The following is a 20129-nucleotide window of genomic DNA, read 5'->3' as shown; positions in this document are numbered from 1 at the left end:
AATGATGCGTTCATAAATAATTTATAAATAATGTACGTGTTTATATCTATCTATATCAACTACCAATGAGTAGTTCGTATATTAATTAATATATTCATTTGCTACCTCAAAACGGTATCAAACAAAGTAATTGATATTTTGCCATTATTTCTGTAATTTAGTAACTATATCTCTTTACTTATCTTGTCGTGTAAGGATTTTTGTTGTAAAGAAATGTTTTCAGTACTAGTAACAGTAAACCGGTAGGAACTAAAAACTGATTGGATAAATTAAAAAGGAAATGTCTCCAAATGATCATCATTGTTTGAAAACAGACTGCAATGTATACTTAATACTAATAAACTTTGATAATGTGGCAGTTGACCTGAATACAATCGACACTGTTTATTGTCCAATACAGGTAAATCCAATAATTGCTTTGCAATAGATCTATGACGGATTATCTTTGAACACCCCTGGACCTATTGGACTCAACTGCCACATTATCAAAGTTTATTAGTACCAAACATTAGTGTCTTTGTTTTAGAAACAGCTAAATTTCTATTATTTTACACTTATCATTATACATGTACTCCCTACTGCGTGTCTGACGCTTTAGAAACCTGTTCTACATATAATCAATTTCAACTTCAAACAGAAATGATTTTTATAAAAAAAAATAATTAATCAAAAGCTTTAAACTTCCAGCATCATATTATTTACTTAATTACACGAAAAACACTTTCTTTCAGACATTTAACAAAAATACAAAAATATGTCAGCGTGCCTCTTTAAATTTGTACGATTGACATAATAGAATGATCCTGTTAACTGTGAAATTAAAGCTGCTGTCAGAACATAATTTCATATACAACCAATTGTTAAAAATTCCCGGTTTTAGCAGAATTACGTATACACATTGTGTAAAGTTATACATTTATGTGTGTGTAACAATTCAAATATTTAACATTGGCAAGAATATATATCTTTTATATAAGAGAAACAAACAGCAAAATGAGTTTTTCCTCTGCCATCACTTCATTCCGTTGAATGATTACGCATACGCAATCAGTGTAATTACTTTTAATTTAATGTATTCAATACAGCAGAGTAAAGAAAAGACAGACAATAACGCTCTTCTATTGATTAAAAGTATGTATATACAATAAAATAAACTACACATTTCATGTTCTGTTACGTCGGTTCATGCATTATCTAGACTGTAGATAATATTCACTGTAGCGAAAGTCTGACTATACTATGTGTGATATCGTCGTGTCATCATCCACAGGAATAAAATATTATCCCACAACGTTCACTGTTTGAATATAAAAAAGGATATTTCTATCCAAAGGAACCAAATCGTTCCGAAATTACAACACTTGATCATAAGGAGACGGAGAAGCTTATCAAAGACCAGAAAAGATATTGTGTATTTCCAAAATAATCTGTTCGAATTTGGAACTTGGTTCGGCTAAATATGATTTTATATTTGTACTTGGTATGCTTAAAGACTATAATTTATCTGGAATTAAGACGTGTTTTAGAAATTTAAGTTGATTGCGTTTACAATGTCAGACAATTTGCAAGACATTCTTCTTTTTCTTGATGTTCAACGATAATTGTGTAGTCATGGTGTAAGTGCATTGTACCATGGTTTGTTAGGAGCGTCAACTGGCATGGTACATCTGTCTTCAGCTCTCTAGGTTTTATGTCGGGGTTACCTCTCCCCTAGATTCCAGCCAAAAGACCTACCCTTGAATCACTGTGGATCTGTTCGTGGGCAGCAGGACATATCCACGCACCGACGGGCCTTGCATGCCGCATGTCTGAGGGCAGACCTCCTCCGAGTCCTATACAGTTTTGCCTGAGGCCACCATGTGTCGCCACGAGAAGGCACTGCATAGGGTAGCCAGCGGCAGGTGCTGGAAGCGGAAAATGACAAGCACATAACACGCAGCACACCACACTAGATGCATCAGTAGACCATTTGACACACAAAACATTTTATGGACACTATTTATAGAGATAGTATCTAACATTTTGATAATTTTAATGTAGCTATCAAATCTTAACGTTGCTTGGTTATAAATACCATTTCAGACCGAATATAATACTTAGAAATTGATTTGATCACTTTGAATCATGCTGGTTAAGATTTTCTGAAACTTCTTATCTAATTTCCATGTAGCCACTCTTGCAGATATTTATACCTATCGAATCATTGATCAATATTCATTCCCCGGTTATTTCTTAATTATCGCGGGAAAAACTTATCTCAATGCGAAGAAGTTGCCAAATACATGATCATTTTATGACATCAGAAAATGTTTAAAGTCTAATAAAATAAATCCAGATACAATGAAATGACTTCTCTCTAAATTTTTAGACGGTACGGTTACTTCGTTGTTTCTATTAGCTTGTGTCATACAGGTGTACAGGTAAATGCAGGGTAGAATTATTATTCGTGTCATTGACTGATCTTTAGTACTATGTCTATATTTTATTCAGTATCTCACAACTATTTTATGATATGCAGACGTTTGAAAGACAAATGTGTCTGCAACAGACGTAAGCTTCTGAACTGCCTTTCCTCTCTGATTAATATTTCTTGATCGCTGAAGAAGGGATTAAAGGACTTAAAGATATGAATTTAACTGAATATCCCCTAAGTTTTACGAAACGTCAAGGTCAATGAATCTAATTACTGACCCGACAAGTCATTACATCAGGGCTATCTTGAATCTCATAGATTTTGTGTTCTGAAAACAAAATAAATTGTGACATTACAAATTATCTAATGTATGCTCATGAAAGGCTTCTGTTGTGCTTAATTTGGCTTGTTCAGTGAACCGTGTTTAAGACTGTCCCTTTACACAAGTATGTTGAATCAAACTGACTGATTTTTTCGTGGGCTGAAATACACAAAAATATCCTTCCCCACCACAAAAATTAAAGATTTCGCGGTAGCCGGTTATCCTTTCACTTTATGCGGTTCAACACTACCTTTTGAACAGATCTGCAAACATAATGCGAACAGCCTTTGCACAGAATGCAATTCAAATCCGATAGCACGACGTAAGGAACACTGTTTACAAACACTAATTGTAACTGTGTACATTATTTTGTAGCGTAGTGTACCTGAAGCTTGTCTTGAACACAACACATTACGACAGTTCTAACATTTATTTTCTACGAAGAGCAATGCACAGTAACTTATAAATGTTCAGTCTAATTTCATGAATATAATCAATGTTCAATAAGTCTTTTGAAACAGTTCTGTTTACTGATCTATTTAACAACATTTCTTAATTATAAATATATTTCAAACTAGCTCTTAACAAAGCTTATTAAGTTTCAGCTCATGAGAGCGGGAACAATTCCCTTAGCCCGCCACTTGGGCAGCCTCCCTCCGATCACAGAATATATTGAGGTTATAAAGTGGTATACAGGAAAACACAGCAGACACATTATTTCACTTCCTGTCATTCTGGTCATTAAACTTGGATATTAACGGATGTTTTACACCCTGAAGCTACTGCAAAGTTGACAAGTTTTGTCTGACTTTTGAAATGTACAGTTAAAATCTTAATTATCCGAAAGAAATACCAAAATAGAAAATTATAAACCTTGTTATTACATTACAATTTGTAAATAATTTGGTTAATGTATATTATTAATCAAACGGCCATGCAAATATTTCTGTATTATTAAAACCAGTTTCTGGTTTTTACAAAATAGCTTTAGTTTGTACTTTTACCTTGAAAATAGATATATACATTCTTTAAATCTAAATTAGTCTGCATCTTTGCTTAATAACATGGGCGGCTTGGCTAAACTAATTTCACAAACAGGATTAAGCTTGCTGGAAGATTTTTTCAACAAATTCACAGTAACCGTATTATATCGCGTGACAGTTTCCAATCATGAGCATATTATCTGAATACTGAGTTTTTGAGTTATGACTATGTTTTTGATTGAAGACAGATTTCTCACAACTTTGTGCAAGTAATTTTTTCCTGTAACATCTTCTCATTTATATGTTTAGTAGAAAGTTACATTTCATTTTAATACTTATTCAATAAAAATGTTAAATTCTTCTCCTTTCTTTTATTTATAAAAAGGCGCCCTTTGGTGTTTACTATAATGATTTACTTGTTTAATTTGACTTTACTCAAATCAGAATCATCAGTGTTAAGATATGTTTTGAATTAAACATTGCAAAACAGAACATGATGCATCTGCGACAATGTCTTTTTACCTGCAATCTACGGGGTTTCAATTTCAATCTAAAATTATCAAGGCGAGCATCATAGTTTGATCTTAATTAAGTCAGGTATAACTGTAAGGGAAGAAATTTATTTCCAGTAAACAGTTGAACTCTCTGGTTTTAATTAACGTGGTATCGGAAACTGCTTTAAGTCATGTAATTTGTAAGCTAATATATTGCGTAATGGTATTGTAGACATCGGAAAATCAAGTTGAAGTTGGTGAGATCATTACATAAGCTACAGTCTTGATAATTGACTACACATGTGGCCTTTTATTCAACTATTTCAGGGAAGGGACAGCCAAGGAGGACAGTATGAAATTCATTATTATAAAAGATGATTTTCAAAGAGAATCCTCTATATATATAAATACTACAGCTATCAGTAAAGGTTATTTATACCCAAAGATGTCGCTTTGATACAGGAAAATTAGTTTGTTGTATTCATGATCTTTGACCTTCAATTGTGACGTTTATCTCAAAACCTAGTGACGTTGGTTGTGCACTCACCAGATTTACAACTGATTATTATTTTATAACATTTATTTTAGTGGTAACATATAAGGTATTTGAACTATGTATACTAAGTGTGAACATGTCTTTGCACCTAATGATCTTGTTTTTGCGCTTTGCATACCATGAATATGATTTTAGTTCAAGATATGGATTAGACACAATATAAGGTATTTGAACTATGTATACTAAGTGTGAACATGACTTTGCACCTAGAGGCCTTGGTTTTGCGCTTTGCATACCATGAATATGATTCTAGTCTTCCCAGTAGATCAGAAAATTTTGAGCAGACAAAAATGAAAGCTATTTGACCAAATACCTCCAAGTGTGACATTGTACCTACTGACTTGAGTTTTGCCTTTAATACTTGGTCTTGGTGATATGAAATTCTGATACTAGTTTTATGAAAATCTTCGAAGCAATTCAGAAGATATGCAGCGGACACAGAATTTAGCAATTTGACTTCTCCTCTCCAAGTGTTGCCTCGACCACTGACCTTATGTTCTGGTTGTACACGCTGCACGTCATCTTGATGCGGTATGTATTTGATGACAGTCTGTAGAATCTTCCCAGCGGATTGGAAGATATGAAGCGGACACAAAGTTAAGCTATTTGCCCTCAAAGTGTGACCTTGACCTAGGATCTAGAAAGTTTGAATGTGTGCTCTGCAGGTCAACTTGATGAGGTAAACAACTCAAGCTAGATTTAAGAAAATCTTCCAAGCGGTTTAAACAATATTGAGCTTACACAAAATTAATCTACTTTACATTTTACCTCAATGCTAGATACCTTGTATCTAGGGATATAATATCATTTAATTTGAAATTACTGAGATTACTTTTTTTTCAAGAGAGACATCAGACCCTTGCTTTATATACAGTGAGGAAAACAATGGAATGTAGCAGATAACTGGACTGTAACACTGGTATTTGTCTAGTTGTATGTTCTTACACAATTTGAATTGTTCCATGAATACCTCATGTAAGTAACAAGTTGTATTCAAAGCAATCAATAACCTTCATGGATTTTGTTGTAAAAACACATCGTGCGATTTATTATCTGGACTTTAAAGACGTGCTGTAAAGGTATAGATACATACATGTATATTTACCCGTCAAATTATTAAAATTATTTTCACACGAACTGTATCGTTATTTAATTGATAATGTTATAATTATCGGCCGTGTTGTCAGAACTTACTTAAATGTGACGCATATTTTGTCTGGTAACAATATATAATTTTGATAATACGAGCTCGTAATACATATCGTCATACTCTGCCAAAGATGTGCGAAATCGGGAAACGTAAGGATTTCATAATTGCCAACCGTTTGTATTACTTCGATGAAGGTAAAGAGTAACAGAATATCAGAGACAAATAACCCGTCGGCCACTTGAGGAGTAAGATAGGCATACATTTATTAGACTAATTTAAACGTTAATGTAAGAGCTAGAAGCACGTTTGTAAATGACATTAAGGTTTGTGCCGGATACCTTCCAGACTGAAGACTAATGCGCAATTAAGAACTTTGAAAGACCTTACCGCGGCGACATTCCGGATGACAGCTAATTATATAACATACTAAGGTTAATAAAGCAACATACTCAGTGCCGGAAGAGAAATAGGTATGAAAGGATAATGAGTTATTAAGTTCTGTCAAATAAATATTGGTGCACCTTATACTTTACAAGAATACTTGATTATTATTCTATCTAAGCTCTAGGCCTTCTGGTTTATTTTTAGAAAATTTTGAAGAGTTTTCTATGTTCAATCAAGTAACCACATGGGGCGGGGTCAATTTGACCCAGGGGGTCATGATTTAAACAGTTTTGTAGAAGTCTACTAGGCAATGCCACATTTTAAATATCTAAGCTCTAGGCCTTCTGGTTTATTTTTAGAAAAATTTTGAAGATTTTCTTATGTAAAATAAAGTGAACCCTGGGGCGCTGTCAATTTTGACCCCGAGGGTCATGATTTGAACAAATGTTGTAGAGGTACACTAGGCAATGCTACATGTGAAATATCTAAGCTCTAGGCTTTCTGGTTTATTTCTAGAAATTTTTTAAAGATGTAAAATCAAGTGACCCCTAGGGCAGGGTCAATTTTGACCCTGGGGTCATGATTTGCACAACTTTAGTAGAGGTCTACTAGGCAATGCTACATGTCAAATATTTAAGCTCCAGGGCTTCTGGTTTTTGAAAAGAAGATTTTTTAAGATTTTCCTTTGTAAAATCAAGTGACTCCTGGGGCGGGGTCAATTTTGACCCCGGGGTCATGATTTGAACAAATTTTGTAGAAGTCTACTAGGCAATGCTACATGTGACATATCTAATCTCTAGGGCTTCTGGTTTATTTTTAGAAATTTTTTAAAGATTTTCCTATGTAAAATCAAGTGATTCCTGGGGCGGGGTCAATTTTGACCCAGGGTCATGATTTGAACAACTTTAGTAGAGGTCCACTAGGCAATGCTACATGTCAAATATCTAAGCTCTAGGGCTTCTGGTTTTTGAGAATAAGATTGTTTAAGATTTTCCTATGTAGAATCAAGTGACCCCTAGCTAAAGGGTGGGGTCAGTTTTGACCCCGGGGTCATGATTTGAACAAATTTGGTCCACTAGGCAATGCTTCACACCAAATATCTAAGCTCTAGGGCTTCTGGTTTTTGAAAAGATTTTTAACGTTTTCCCTTTCGGTTGCCATGGCAATTCTTTGAACAATTTTGAAAGTGGGCTACCCAAGGATCATTCCTGTGAAGTTTGGTGTAATTCTGCCCAGTGGTTTTAAAGAAGAAGATTCTTTTACAAATTGTTGACGCATGACGGACGACGCACGACTGACGACGGACGACGGACATCAAGCGGTCACAATAGCTCACCTTGTCACTTCGTGACAGGTGAGCTAAAAAGATACACGGCCGCATTAGCCAATGCACACTTTAAGCTACGAAACGTGCATGTACTCTGTACTTTTACATACAATCGGGTATTGATAAAGCATTCGAAAATGTAGTTTTTAAAGTAAAATAGTCACGTTTTTTATGTAGAACAAATTTTACAGAACATATTTTACACCATAATTATATTAATATACATAATCTAGGAAACTTTGACAAAACAAAAAAAAGTCTAAAAAGGAGGGTGCGAAAAGTGAAGGACGAAATGATCAATTTGAAATCGTTAAAGGATACCAAATGGCCAAAATGGGGACTAGTTGACTGGAGGACGTGTTGACTAGTGGACGAGTTGCCTGTAGATCACTACCTATCAGAAGGTTTTAAGTCGAACTCTGCCACAGTTTCACTACTGACTAAGGGGATTCAGGTTTATGACGTATTAAGCTTTTTCAAGAGAAGTCTTGCAACGGACTATACTGTCTAACAATACAGCTCAGAGCTAGTGCACACGTGACTCCTTAAGAAAATATTATCTATTCCATTCGAAACAATGACAGATCCCTCGAAATTCGAGATACCGAGTTTTAACTGTTTACCCCGAACAAACTTTGTTGTATTTTGGGTGGAGGGGATTCACTTTGTCCTGTCCGTCCCAGTCAAGTCCAGTGGAACCGATGCAAGTATTATACAGAAACTTTCAACACATCATAAAACAAGTTGACAAACCAGTTAAGATTCCTACTTCAGTTTTTGGCAAAATTACAAATTATTTTTCACTTGTCACGTTTGAAGTTTACTGCCATTTATTTAGACAACATTATTTTCTGGGTGTTTGACTTTTTTAAGTTTTTGAAGTTATCAGCAAACTACCGTTTTCCTTAAACTGTATTGAGAGACACCTGCTCGTCTTTTCTCTACTGTAAAATGTCTAATAGCGCTCGAACGTACAGTCATTCGTTTTATATGATATTTACAACGTATTTGGAATTTCGTATCCGACAACAGTTTTCATGACCAACTAATTTTAGAATTAAAAAGAGTAGTGTAAACTATGGGGCAATCCTTATACTTACAAATTTTATTCACTCTTGAAATTACACATTTATTTTCAATACTTGCTTTGCTGAATGTTTAGTCATGCTTTTAAACCTCAACGTTTTACCGAAATTCTTCTTATCGTTTGATATGTAAATAGCCTAGCTAATAAGGAAATGTGAAATTAGATTACTACAACTTACAGCTAAAAGTTATTACTCCGAGTATTTCAAAGGTAAATAAATTGAAAATGTCATGTTTTGGAGAATGTATTCCCCCCATAAGAATTGAAGAGATATAAAGAATATCATTGTCTGTGTCTGTTTGTCTGTCATTCTCATCACAGCTGTGTATACAAAAGTCATATTCAGTTGATAATTATCGTTTGTATATACGCATAGCTGCTATCCTGTAACAACAAATTCAAATTATAGTTGAATTGTAAATCGGTACATGTATTCCCTACAAAAAAACACGTCGAGAACATTCATGAGATATGGCAAAATGGCAGTATCTATTAATTCTGGGGCATAAACTATTATGCTAAAGTCAAGACTATGTAGCAGAAACATCATGTGTCAAAATAAATACAAACTTAAGAAGTCCTTGTTGGCTAGTTCTATAGTTTTGGCATCAGTCTATCTACGTGTTTTTGAACGACCGTCGTAGCTCAACAAACACAGTAAATGTATATATTTAGTCAAGTTGAGCCCATTCCTAGCGGAGTTTATACATTTTATGTAAGTTTCAAGTCTACAGTATTTCAGTGAAAAATGGATAAATTGGACATTTTAATGGATTCGGAAGATGACTAAACGTAATGTAATCTGATTATTTGTCATACAGGGTTAACATTTTTTTTCATTATAGAACCATTTTAGTTCGTGTGAACTCTTTCGAGAAACTCCGCCATTGGAATTTCTAAATCCAACACAAAGTTATAAAGGAAAATAATATTAAATAAATAAATTAAAACTCACAGGTCGCTGAAAACGACAAAAACAACGTTATAGGTGCTTATATTTTGAGCCTTATCATGGACAGTAAACAACTCCTTTTTCCGCCATCTTTTCCCTGGTTGAGCTGATGTTACAAAAAATGTACAAGTACCAAAATTCAACTTAGAGATAGCAAACATACTCTAATAGGTTTTTGTTAAATTGATTATAACGAATTCGTGTTTTTATTCCCGGCAAACGGCTTCATCGCATTAATAAATGCTCCTTCAAAAGTCAAGAAAGTTGGCAAATCTACCAAAATCAAATTTTTGTATCTTGTTAGAAACATGTAGTTCGATTAACTAAAAAAATCAGCTGTTTTCATTGGATGACAATTTTCAGGTAATACTCTTACCTGGCATACGTAACCCAATTTGGCAAAAATTGTGCTTTAAGATCATCATTGTAAGGTAAATGTGCTTGCCCTAACTATGTTTTCAATAAGAAGTTCAAAGTAACGTTGGATTTCTTAACTATATAGTTTAATATTTCGCTTGATATGCAACTTGAACAGAACAACTGGTCTGCTGTTGTTTTGCTTGGCTACCTTCTATGATTCCAAAGAATCTTCATGTAGACTTCATTAACTATTACCACAGCAGTGCGGCTGTAAAATCTTCCCGTACTTGAACACAGTGTTGGTCCTTTGGGATTACGGTGTACATTCATTTTACAATGAATATAGACCGCTTAAACCTGTGATAGGGGCTTTGTTGCGTGTTATAATCCCAACGGATTTTCTTATTTTTTTGTTACTGAATATCCTTTTTAAGGTACAATATCAATATCAATTTTAGAATTAACTAAGATGTTACAAATGAAAGCTTGCTGAAAGGTATTGACCGCATACCATTTGCAACTAGACATTTTCAAAACGTGTACGCAAATGAAACTTTTAGGTGTCGACCAATCACAGATCGAGGATCTGTCACCGAGCTGTTGTGAAAACACATATATTTTACAATGATATTGGATGATTAGTTTTTATGGTGAAATCAAATACATGCCAATGCAATATGGACCTGCCAGATGACATTGTATGATTGTAATGCAGGAGTTTTAATTGCCGTAAAAGGTCATATAAATGTTATTGTGTATTAATGAAAACTGAATTTCATAAAAAGAAAATCTTATACGAGTGTTTTTCATATGGAATTCATTACTTACGCAAGTTGAATTACATACTAAAATGCTAGGTTCTGTCAAGCATTTTATAATTTGTATTTAACAAGTTAAAATAATTAAGTATATTCAGTCACAAACGCAATTTGCACTCTATGACAATAAGCTATTTTAGCTGAAGCCTCTAAATTTCTTCAGTCTCTCCTAAAATATAGACAAAGCCAGTTCCAACAACGTCGTCTATAATGAAAACGACATCAATCACAAAACTTTTATTACACAAGTCTATGTACTTTACCAAAAACCAATGTAATCGCTTATTCTCAGCTCTCCGATGTAATTTTAAACCAGGTGACAATGTAACCCATTTGAATTGGATAGTCTCCACCGGAACGAAGTCGAAGATTTCAAGGTGTTTTGTTTAGACGGCATGCATAGTTCGTTGCAAAAACAGTGCCATACAATTACATGGGAACATGATTGCTCGAAATATTGATACTGTTGACATAACAATGTTAACCTTTCAGGTACATATACTTACAATTCTAGTAAATTCATCTAATCAGAAAGTTTACTAATTGTCAAAAGGCAAATTTCCTGGATGCATTATGCACAGTAAGCGCAACCAGTACCACATATCGCAAGGTAGGGTAATCACACAAACGGAAACTGTAGCGGAAAGATTCTTCAAATACAACAGATGAAATTAAATTATATCAAATAAATCATAAAAATGGGGATGGAGTAGAAAGATGGAGAGGCAATGGTAAGTAAAAAGGTGTAGAAAATGAATGGGAATACAAATGTGGGGTATATGAAGTAACGCTACAAAGTACTAATTACACAAAACGGACATGAAGCAAGTAAAACATCATAATGTTGTCATTGGTTGTAGATTCAGTAGAGTTATCGCCGAAACAGTTATCCGAAAACATTTCTATCTGCATCTACAACCTCTGGTACATTATTATTCCTACATACTGTATTTTACAAATTATACAAGAAATAAATCAAAACGAAATACTTTTTCCGTAGAACTCTTTCCCGAAGAAGCCTATGAAAATAAAGCGCGAGGTATTAACCTACGTACATAGAAACAATTAAGTCTTATCATTTGTAGCGTAACTTTATGATGTTCCCGTAAAATAACTTTTTTTGAACGAGTAATATACCATAAGAAACAAATTTGGTTGGAGCTAAGATTTAGGTTGAAAAACAGAAAATGTGTTGACACTTCAGATTGCAGGTATGTTGAAGTTCATTTTTACAAATGTGTGCTATTTTACATCTGTATCTAGCATTGATACATTTAATTCATTATGTTACTTGATGATTTCTTTTGCATTTAATTTGCAATATAATCGACATGCTTGGCAACTGATATTTATTACCTTATAGATTTGTGAAACTTAAAGAGAAATACGCATTGCCTTCCCATCAAGACGAGATTCAAAGTATTAAGCAGGTGTAACTTTCAAGACAATCCATCAAGTATACTTTCTGATTGAAATTTCGTTTGATAAGGTAAAGATATATGCAAAATCTTCTGTACTGTACATGGTGCAAGCGCATGCATGGTACAGATCGATTGTACTTCTGCTGAAAACTATGGTAACAGTTCAAATAACTGCCAAACATCTAATTTTAGCAACGGAATAAGCATATACAAGCCAAAGGCAATATTTCAGTATTCAAAGTATTCGATAAAAGCCATGAAACGTTCAGTTTAAGGGAGACGGGTCAAAACGGCCCAAAACCATGACGGTCCGTCACCAAAACGGCCCAAAACCAAGACGGCCCTTACCATGACGGACCAGTTTTCATTAATAACCAAGAATAACCAAGAATTTCAAATAATTCTTTTTATTTATGTTTTATTTATTTACATAGCAAAAATGACAACAAATTTTATTATACATATAATTGGACAACAGGGCAGGCAGGACACGAAAAAAAACATCTATAAAATGAACATTAATTAATTTTTTTTAAAGCAATTAAATGCCCATAAAAGATAAGTAAATATGGATAGGAAGTACGAAAATAAGCCATATCTTTTTTTTAACTTTTATGTCTTATTTAAATTTATTTTATATCGTTGTATAGATACGATCATTAGACACTTAAAAAGCAAAAATAAATTATTTTATTCTAGCAATTAAGAAGTGAATAGCAAATATTAAATCAGAAAAAATAATTGTCCCTTAATATAATTTTATTCTAAATCAACTATGATCTTACAAAATAGCATCTTTAATTTGTCATAACGGTATATTACGGTATATTTGATATATATGGGCCGTCCTGGACTGGGCCGTCTTGGTATGGGCCGTTTTGGATTTGGGCCGTCCTGACCCGCATTCAGTTTAAGTAGGTGTATTCTTGAAACAGGTTGGTAACTTTTATACGAGTATCTTACTGAACATGAAAATAAGTCCAAACGTTTTATTCAGCTAAAAGTGTCATAATAGTGGAACGATTCTTATTTAACTTTTTACTTCAGACATATATCTAACTTTATATTGTTGAAATGTAATTAAAATATTTACAGAAAGAAGGAATACCAACTGACACATTTTGATCTCTTAATGCGTGTGGGCCCTGCTTTTTTCGTTGTGTCATCGATATTTATTTATAAAGTCATTATGTCCAAACAGTGAAAGCATGTACCAACTTTTATATAAAAATAAGTTTGTATAATTAGAAAAATGAACTGTTCTCTTTCAATATTGTATATATATATAGATTAACATTAGCAGATATATATTCAAATGGAATACACAATTATACATAAACCACAACGGCCCCTTTATTTCTTAAAGTTTATATGCCGCGTTTGAGTTTCGTTTATCTCACAACGATAATCACATAACTGTAAAATAAATTTACTATTTGAAACTAGACGTATATATGTCAAACCTAGAGCAATTTTTAACTTTATGTCATTATACGTCATATTTTGCTATCATGTTGTTCTTATTAATATATATTTGATACTTCAATGATCCATGTGAGTACAGTCAAAACAATAACTTACATTTCTTCGAGCTAAATGTATATGCTAAATAGTACATTTCAATGAAAGATTTACCTGTAGAAAGATTTGGCGTTTTCAGCATTTTTACCTCACAATCATACTTAATTTTGTCAAATATAACTTGTAATCTTGACGGATAGACACGAACTTTAGGTTCCGAAGTATTTTGCATTTTCATTGAATAAAATATTTCCTTGAAATTATAATGTTAATCTTCCCTTATATTTTATTACAACTGTTCATTGGTTCATAACACTAAGCACTCTGTAACTCCCATATCTATTTACTTATCTGTTATTTTCTTAAAATTGTCAGTTTAGTTCTTGTTCCATTCGATGTAAATATAGACTAATTTCCGTGGAACCGAGAAAACAGTGTAAATAAGTCATTCAAGTGGAAGATTCTAATCAAATGTTAGACACCAACAGCTTCGACAGTTTGATGAAACTCTCATTTATTGTTAATGAATGTTCAATTCTGCTAACACACTGTGACTGATTTATACCAGATCTCTGTCGCACTTCAAATGTTGCCTCTTGCTAAGAGTGTACACGCTATTGGATATTTATCGATACCAAACCCTTCCTTATTTTCCTCTCAACAGGTTTTTACTTAAAGGCAAATTTATTCTTACTTAGTTCGAATATGAATACGTTAAGTAATGAATGCAAGATTCACTCTACCATTTACAAATTCTTACAGTAATCATAACTATATTTATCAATATTTAGATGGCTATATTCAAGTTAATTACATAAAACCTAATATGAGACGATGTAAACTTTTGAAAACCTTTGGCTCCTCTCTCGTTTATTCACTTATACGCAGCTAGTTTTTCATATCAAACTACATTCATTAACACATTACGAAGTTTATGATTCTTTTAAAGAGTGCATGCAGGCTGTGCTAATCAGTTCATTTTAGGCCTGGTCTAAAATGATAAAAGTCTTAAGACGTTTCTTAATTTTGGCAATAGTCTTTTTTTTTCAACTCAGTGTTTTAATGTACTGTACGTTTTTATGGCAGTTTTTAACCATGAAACCAATGGTAGGATTAACACAGCTTGTCTGACTTTTAATAATGTAAGAGCACTGATCTTATAGTGTTGCAACATGGGACGGGGTTTTGAGGTGTGTTGCCAGGGGGTTATGCTTCTGTTGATGGAAGGGCATAGCAAAAACAGTTGCTGTGCGCTTTCGTCGATAGTCGCTTGACTGTGTGGTGGGGTGTCATTGGGGGTTGCTTGACGCTGCAACGTATTAAGATACTCGGCCTGTGCTATTGTTGTATATTTAAAATGTGATATGATATTTGTATAGTCTCTTATAATTCATCTATATGAACGGACATTTACATGTAGTTTTACTGTTTTTTTTACATGTATATTTATGTAAATGTAAACGTAAGAGACTCAAATAAACTAATAAAATATTCTAAATTGTACAGCTAATAATTTACACCAATAATTACTATTATTATACGAGATTAAACGACTAATAACCGTAACACATGGCAATGAAAAAGACAAACTAACGATAGGAAAAAGCGTAATTTTAGTATGCATTAAGGTGGAATAGCACTTTGTAATTTTTTTACAACCCGCATATGATTTTGTTATCATATTAAGTAGAAGTTATCCCCGGCATGAATGTGCAACTGTTTTCTTGGTTATTAGTGAAACGTTTTAGCTATGACGTCGCAAACATACCATGCACGTCTGTTTTGGCGCCACGTTAAAAAGCGATAAAAAATCAGTTTATTTTCTCTAATTTTGTTTAATTTTCAATTTATGGCAATGAAATTTACATCTTTACGTGTTTTATACAAAGGTCTACGGCGCTGGATAGTAGTTGTCACTTTTGTTTCAAAACGATGGAAAAAATGAAGAAAAACGACATTTTCAAAATTTTAGTTTTTTTGAAAAAAATCGCACACTCGTTAGATTAACGGGAAAACGGCTCGAAATTTGTTTGCCAAATTTTTATATATTTAAGATAAAATTATGTTTAACAAAATTTCAAAACATTGATAACTTTTACCATCTAGTATTCTTTTTAATCACTGATTTTGTCCCCTATCTGATGAACAAAAAGTGACGTCAAAGTGCGTTCTTAGATACAACGCGGGTATGGTTTCGTAAGAATAATCTATACACTTAAAAGGGCATGTATGCACTGAATATCCCCCTATAAATGTACTTTTTTTTTTCAATTCTGAATTGTTTTATAATAAAAATATTTCGTGAATGAATTTCATAAAAATTCTGTTTCCAGATATTGTTAAATCTGGCAAAAATGTGCCGTCATGTAGGCAATCAAAGTCATTTATAAATAAACCAACTTTTAATTTTTTACGAAAAGAAAATTGTATGAAAATTTTAATAGCTGAAGAATGTAAAATCTGAAGAACGTTAAAGAAGGTTCTCGAGCCTGCCCGCCCGCTTCGCTCAGTAGTTCGCGGGTTCGCGAGTTCGAGCCCTGAGCGAGGCGTACGTTCTCCGTGAAAATATGATAAAAGACAGTGTCTGAAATCCGATTCATGGTGGGAAGTTTGCAGTTACTTAGCGGAGAACATGTTTGTACTGGTACAGAACCAGGAAGACTGTTTGGTCAACTGTCCACCGTTACATAACTGAAATACTGTTGAAAAACCCAAGACAAACAAACAAAAGAAGAATCTCATGACAACAGTGAGGTCACACGAACATATGACATAACAGATTCAATAAAGTGTAGTGATAAAAACAATGTCTTACAGGAAGCCTTTTCCGCAGGTAACATATCTTTTTTTCTAAAATGTAGTAGTGTTTGACAATACCTTGTTTTCCTTTAAATTATAATACTTTGCAGTGATAGATATATACATGTTTAGATTTTATACATGTACTTTTACCTTTGCTAGTAACTTAAGTAAGGGCTCGTGCTTTATTTTGGGGTGCACGATGTACTACGGATATACTACGGTAGTATGATTAGGACATGCATCTATTTTTTAAAGATTAAATTATTTCGCGCGCACGACATCTTATCTCGTGGTCACGACATCTTATCTCGTGCTCTCGACAACTTATCTCGTGTGCAAGAAATATTATATGGAGAGCACGACATTTTGACATTTTAAAATTAGCATTGCGTACCGGCCTTCCGCAATCTCATTACTATACTACTAAAAACGAAATCCGCTTCCGAAATGATTAAAATGGAATTGCTAAATGATAAATTATTGCCTAATATATATAAAAAAAAATAGCCGCTGTGCCATTCAGTGATTTCGCCTATCATCACCATCCCTCCTACCCAACCCCCCCCCCCCCCCCCCCCCCCAAAAAAAAAAACCCACAAAAACACACACACAAAAAACAAAAAACATCGTATCAAGTTTGGTCTTCCGGAATAACGAAATACGATTGTATTAATCAAATCCGAAATAAAAAGTGATGAAATTAATGAATAGTTATAATATATTTGTCTGTCCCCAACGAAGTCTTACCACTCTATCCCCACTTACCTGACCTCCACCCCACATCCTTCAGTCCATCGGTGAGTCCAACAGTGACACGATGTGAGACTTTTAAATAGCAAAATTTTTCATGTCATATAGATGCAGGGAAATATTCATGCGTGAGTGCATGCAAACGTGCGTACGTGCGTGCGTACGTCCGTCCGTCTATCTGTCCGGCTAATTTTTGTCCAGATCATAACTTCATCGTATATTTTGAAAATACTTTACTCAGTGAGATCGATTCTCGCGAGCAAACATAGGACTTCTATCTCTAAGGTAAATGTAACACTTGACTGAGGGGGTTAGACAAAGGTTGTGCTCACAAAAATCATCACACTGAGGCAAGCATGTAGCATTTTCCCAATGTGGAGCAACAAAAATTAAACAGACAGATGTTGAGAAATTATGTCACACTGACACAATTTTAGTCATATAGCGGCTTTCCAGCATTTGATGATGGAGGAGACCCTATGTTCCCGTTTGTGTATAATTCAAGGGAAGAGATAAATTGTCATGCGCCGGAGATTATATGCGCGCACGACACACAAGATAAGATGTCATGCGTGAGCAGGGAATACGCGCAATATTAACTGGGAAGGTCGGAAAAAGTGCTAGTGTAACTAACAGGTCAGAAATAATGAACTCTTTGTCATTATATTTTGATAGGAAATGAAAATGTAATGTGCAATTTTAATTTACGTTGCAGCGCTATTGTAAGAGCACATATACGAGTAGCATTTCATTTCCAAATTTTGTACTTTTTAAAACTCCCAGTTGTTGAAATTCGGAATACGACAGCTTGTACAATTTCATTGCACATGCTTAAAATGCACCCGTAAAACATAAATGTGATATGTTATACTTTTAGTTATGTGTAGCGGGCAAAAAGATGGAATTTATTTGTAAAAATTATGCAAGTTCTTTTTAAATTCCAAAGAAGTTCACTGCACGCACGTGTAACAGTTTGGGATCGATGCATTTTCGTGGAATAACCTATATCGAATGTTTAATCAAATGCAATAATTCTATAAGACTATGTGTCTTTCATTCTTACTCTTTCCTACTTATCTTGTTCAAACTATGGTGTATGATTTAATTTGTATATATGTATTACTGGGAATAAAATATGTTTAAACTAAATGCAATAATACATTTTTCCCAACTGTTATGAAAATGTTTAATGCAGATACTGCTTGTGTTCTTTTCATTCAATGGCCATTTTTTATTTATTCTAAAAACAAAGTTGTGATATGCAAGGCCTTTTTTCACTTATGTTCAGTGGTTTATTTCTCCTATAAGATGATTTCTTTCGGTAAAAATATTCTGAATAGAAAACAGAATAGATTTTTATTATTACCTCCACACAGGATGAGTACGTAATATATCACGTTATACATGCATAAATACATTTAACATAAAGTATTTTTTTAAAGAACAATTATACATAATGCAAAAATTCTTGAAGCTTGATACTTTCCTATTTCTGTCATATGCACATACAAAGCGTGAGTGAAAACGTATTGTATCTGTTCATCCATATTATTCTATTGACGCAACATTAATTAGATAAAGTTTATATTTTGACGTCAAATTTTACTGACGGATATGTTTAACAAACCATTAATTAAAAAATAGCTGAATGGTATACTTATTTTTTTTTAAATTTCTATCAAACATAAATTTATCTTTAAAATATAAAAATTTGGCAAAAAAATTTCGATCCGTTTTTCCGTTAATTAGACAAGAGTGCCATTTTTTCTAAAAATCGAAAAAATTGAGAATGTCGTTTTTCTTCATTTTTTCTATAATTTTGAAAATAAAAGTGACAAATACTATCTAACGCCGTAGACCTTTGTATATCACACATAAAGATGTAAGTTTCATTGCTGTAAATAGAAAAATAAACAAATGAGAGAAAATAAACCGATTTTTTATCGCTTTTTAACGTGGCGCAAAAACAGACGTGCATGGTAATGTTTGCGACGTCATAGCTAAAACGTTTCACTAATAACCAAGAAAACAGTTGCACATTCACGCCGGGGATAACTTCTACTTTAATATGATATCAAAATCATATGCAGGTTGTAAAAAAATTACGAAGTGCTATTCCACCTTAATTATGTTTTTTTCGGGAGAATGTGCGAAAATAATGACGGAAATATACGGATAGTGTGACTATCTGGAGGCCAAAATTGCCTCATGACCAAATATACCCAATATACATGGCCCATTATATAGATAAATTAAAAAAAGAATATTCTGAACGTTCATATATTTAAACTGTTTACAGCTGATAAAAGTTGATTAAACCAATATATGATAAAAGTTACAGATGTAACTGAAGCAAATACTGTTTATCACCGAAATTAATTAAAAAAGTAATAAAAGCATAACAAACATTTTGCCTCTCCTTTAACAGTTTCCGTGTAGAAGATCCATTTTATTGGTTTTGTTTAATATGCTTAAAATAATTTCAATGAACTTCAGTAAGCAAACATTAAAAGTTCAAAAAGTATGATGCGATTTATCACTTTTATTTTGTTATTTTATACGATTACCACAGTATATTTATTGACATGTCACTACAGTAATGAAAAAGCTAAAAAATTTAAAACTCTCCATAGAAGAAAGGTTTCTAATTGCAGCGGATATTTATAACTTAAACAAAACGAAATTATCTCTGCTTCGAGTTTTCATAAAAACATTAAAAAAAATATTTGCGAAAATAATTGCAATTTTAACTTTAATATCTTCAGTTTTCTTGAGAAATGAAAATAATC

At 33.3% G+C, this 20129-nt stretch overlaps 1 protein-coding gene across 1 annotated transcript in view; it reads right to left on the bottom strand.

Annotated features, from left to right (window-relative positions):
• Positions 1 to 14345, bottom strand: part of LOC123530844 (calcitonin receptor-like) — a 62256-nt gene extending 47911 nt beyond the window's left edge. Inside the window, exon 1 of the mRNA XM_053517047.1 lies at positions 13903 to 14345. Within this exon, the coding sequence (XP_053373022.1) occupies positions 13903 to 14026 (124 nt within the window). The 5' untranslated portion in view covers positions 14027 to 14345. The remainder of the gene's footprint in view (positions 1 to 13902) is intronic.
• Between the last annotated feature and the right edge of the window lie 5784 nt (positions 14346 to 20129).

This window comes from Mercenaria mercenaria, chromosome 11, assembly GCF_021730395.1.
Source record: "Mercenaria mercenaria strain notata chromosome 11, MADL_Memer_1, whole genome shotgun sequence".
NCBI classification, from domain to species: Eukaryota; Metazoa; Mollusca; class Bivalvia; order Venerida; family Veneridae; genus Mercenaria; species Mercenaria mercenaria.
This window is presented reverse-complemented; position numbering and strand designations above follow the sequence as displayed.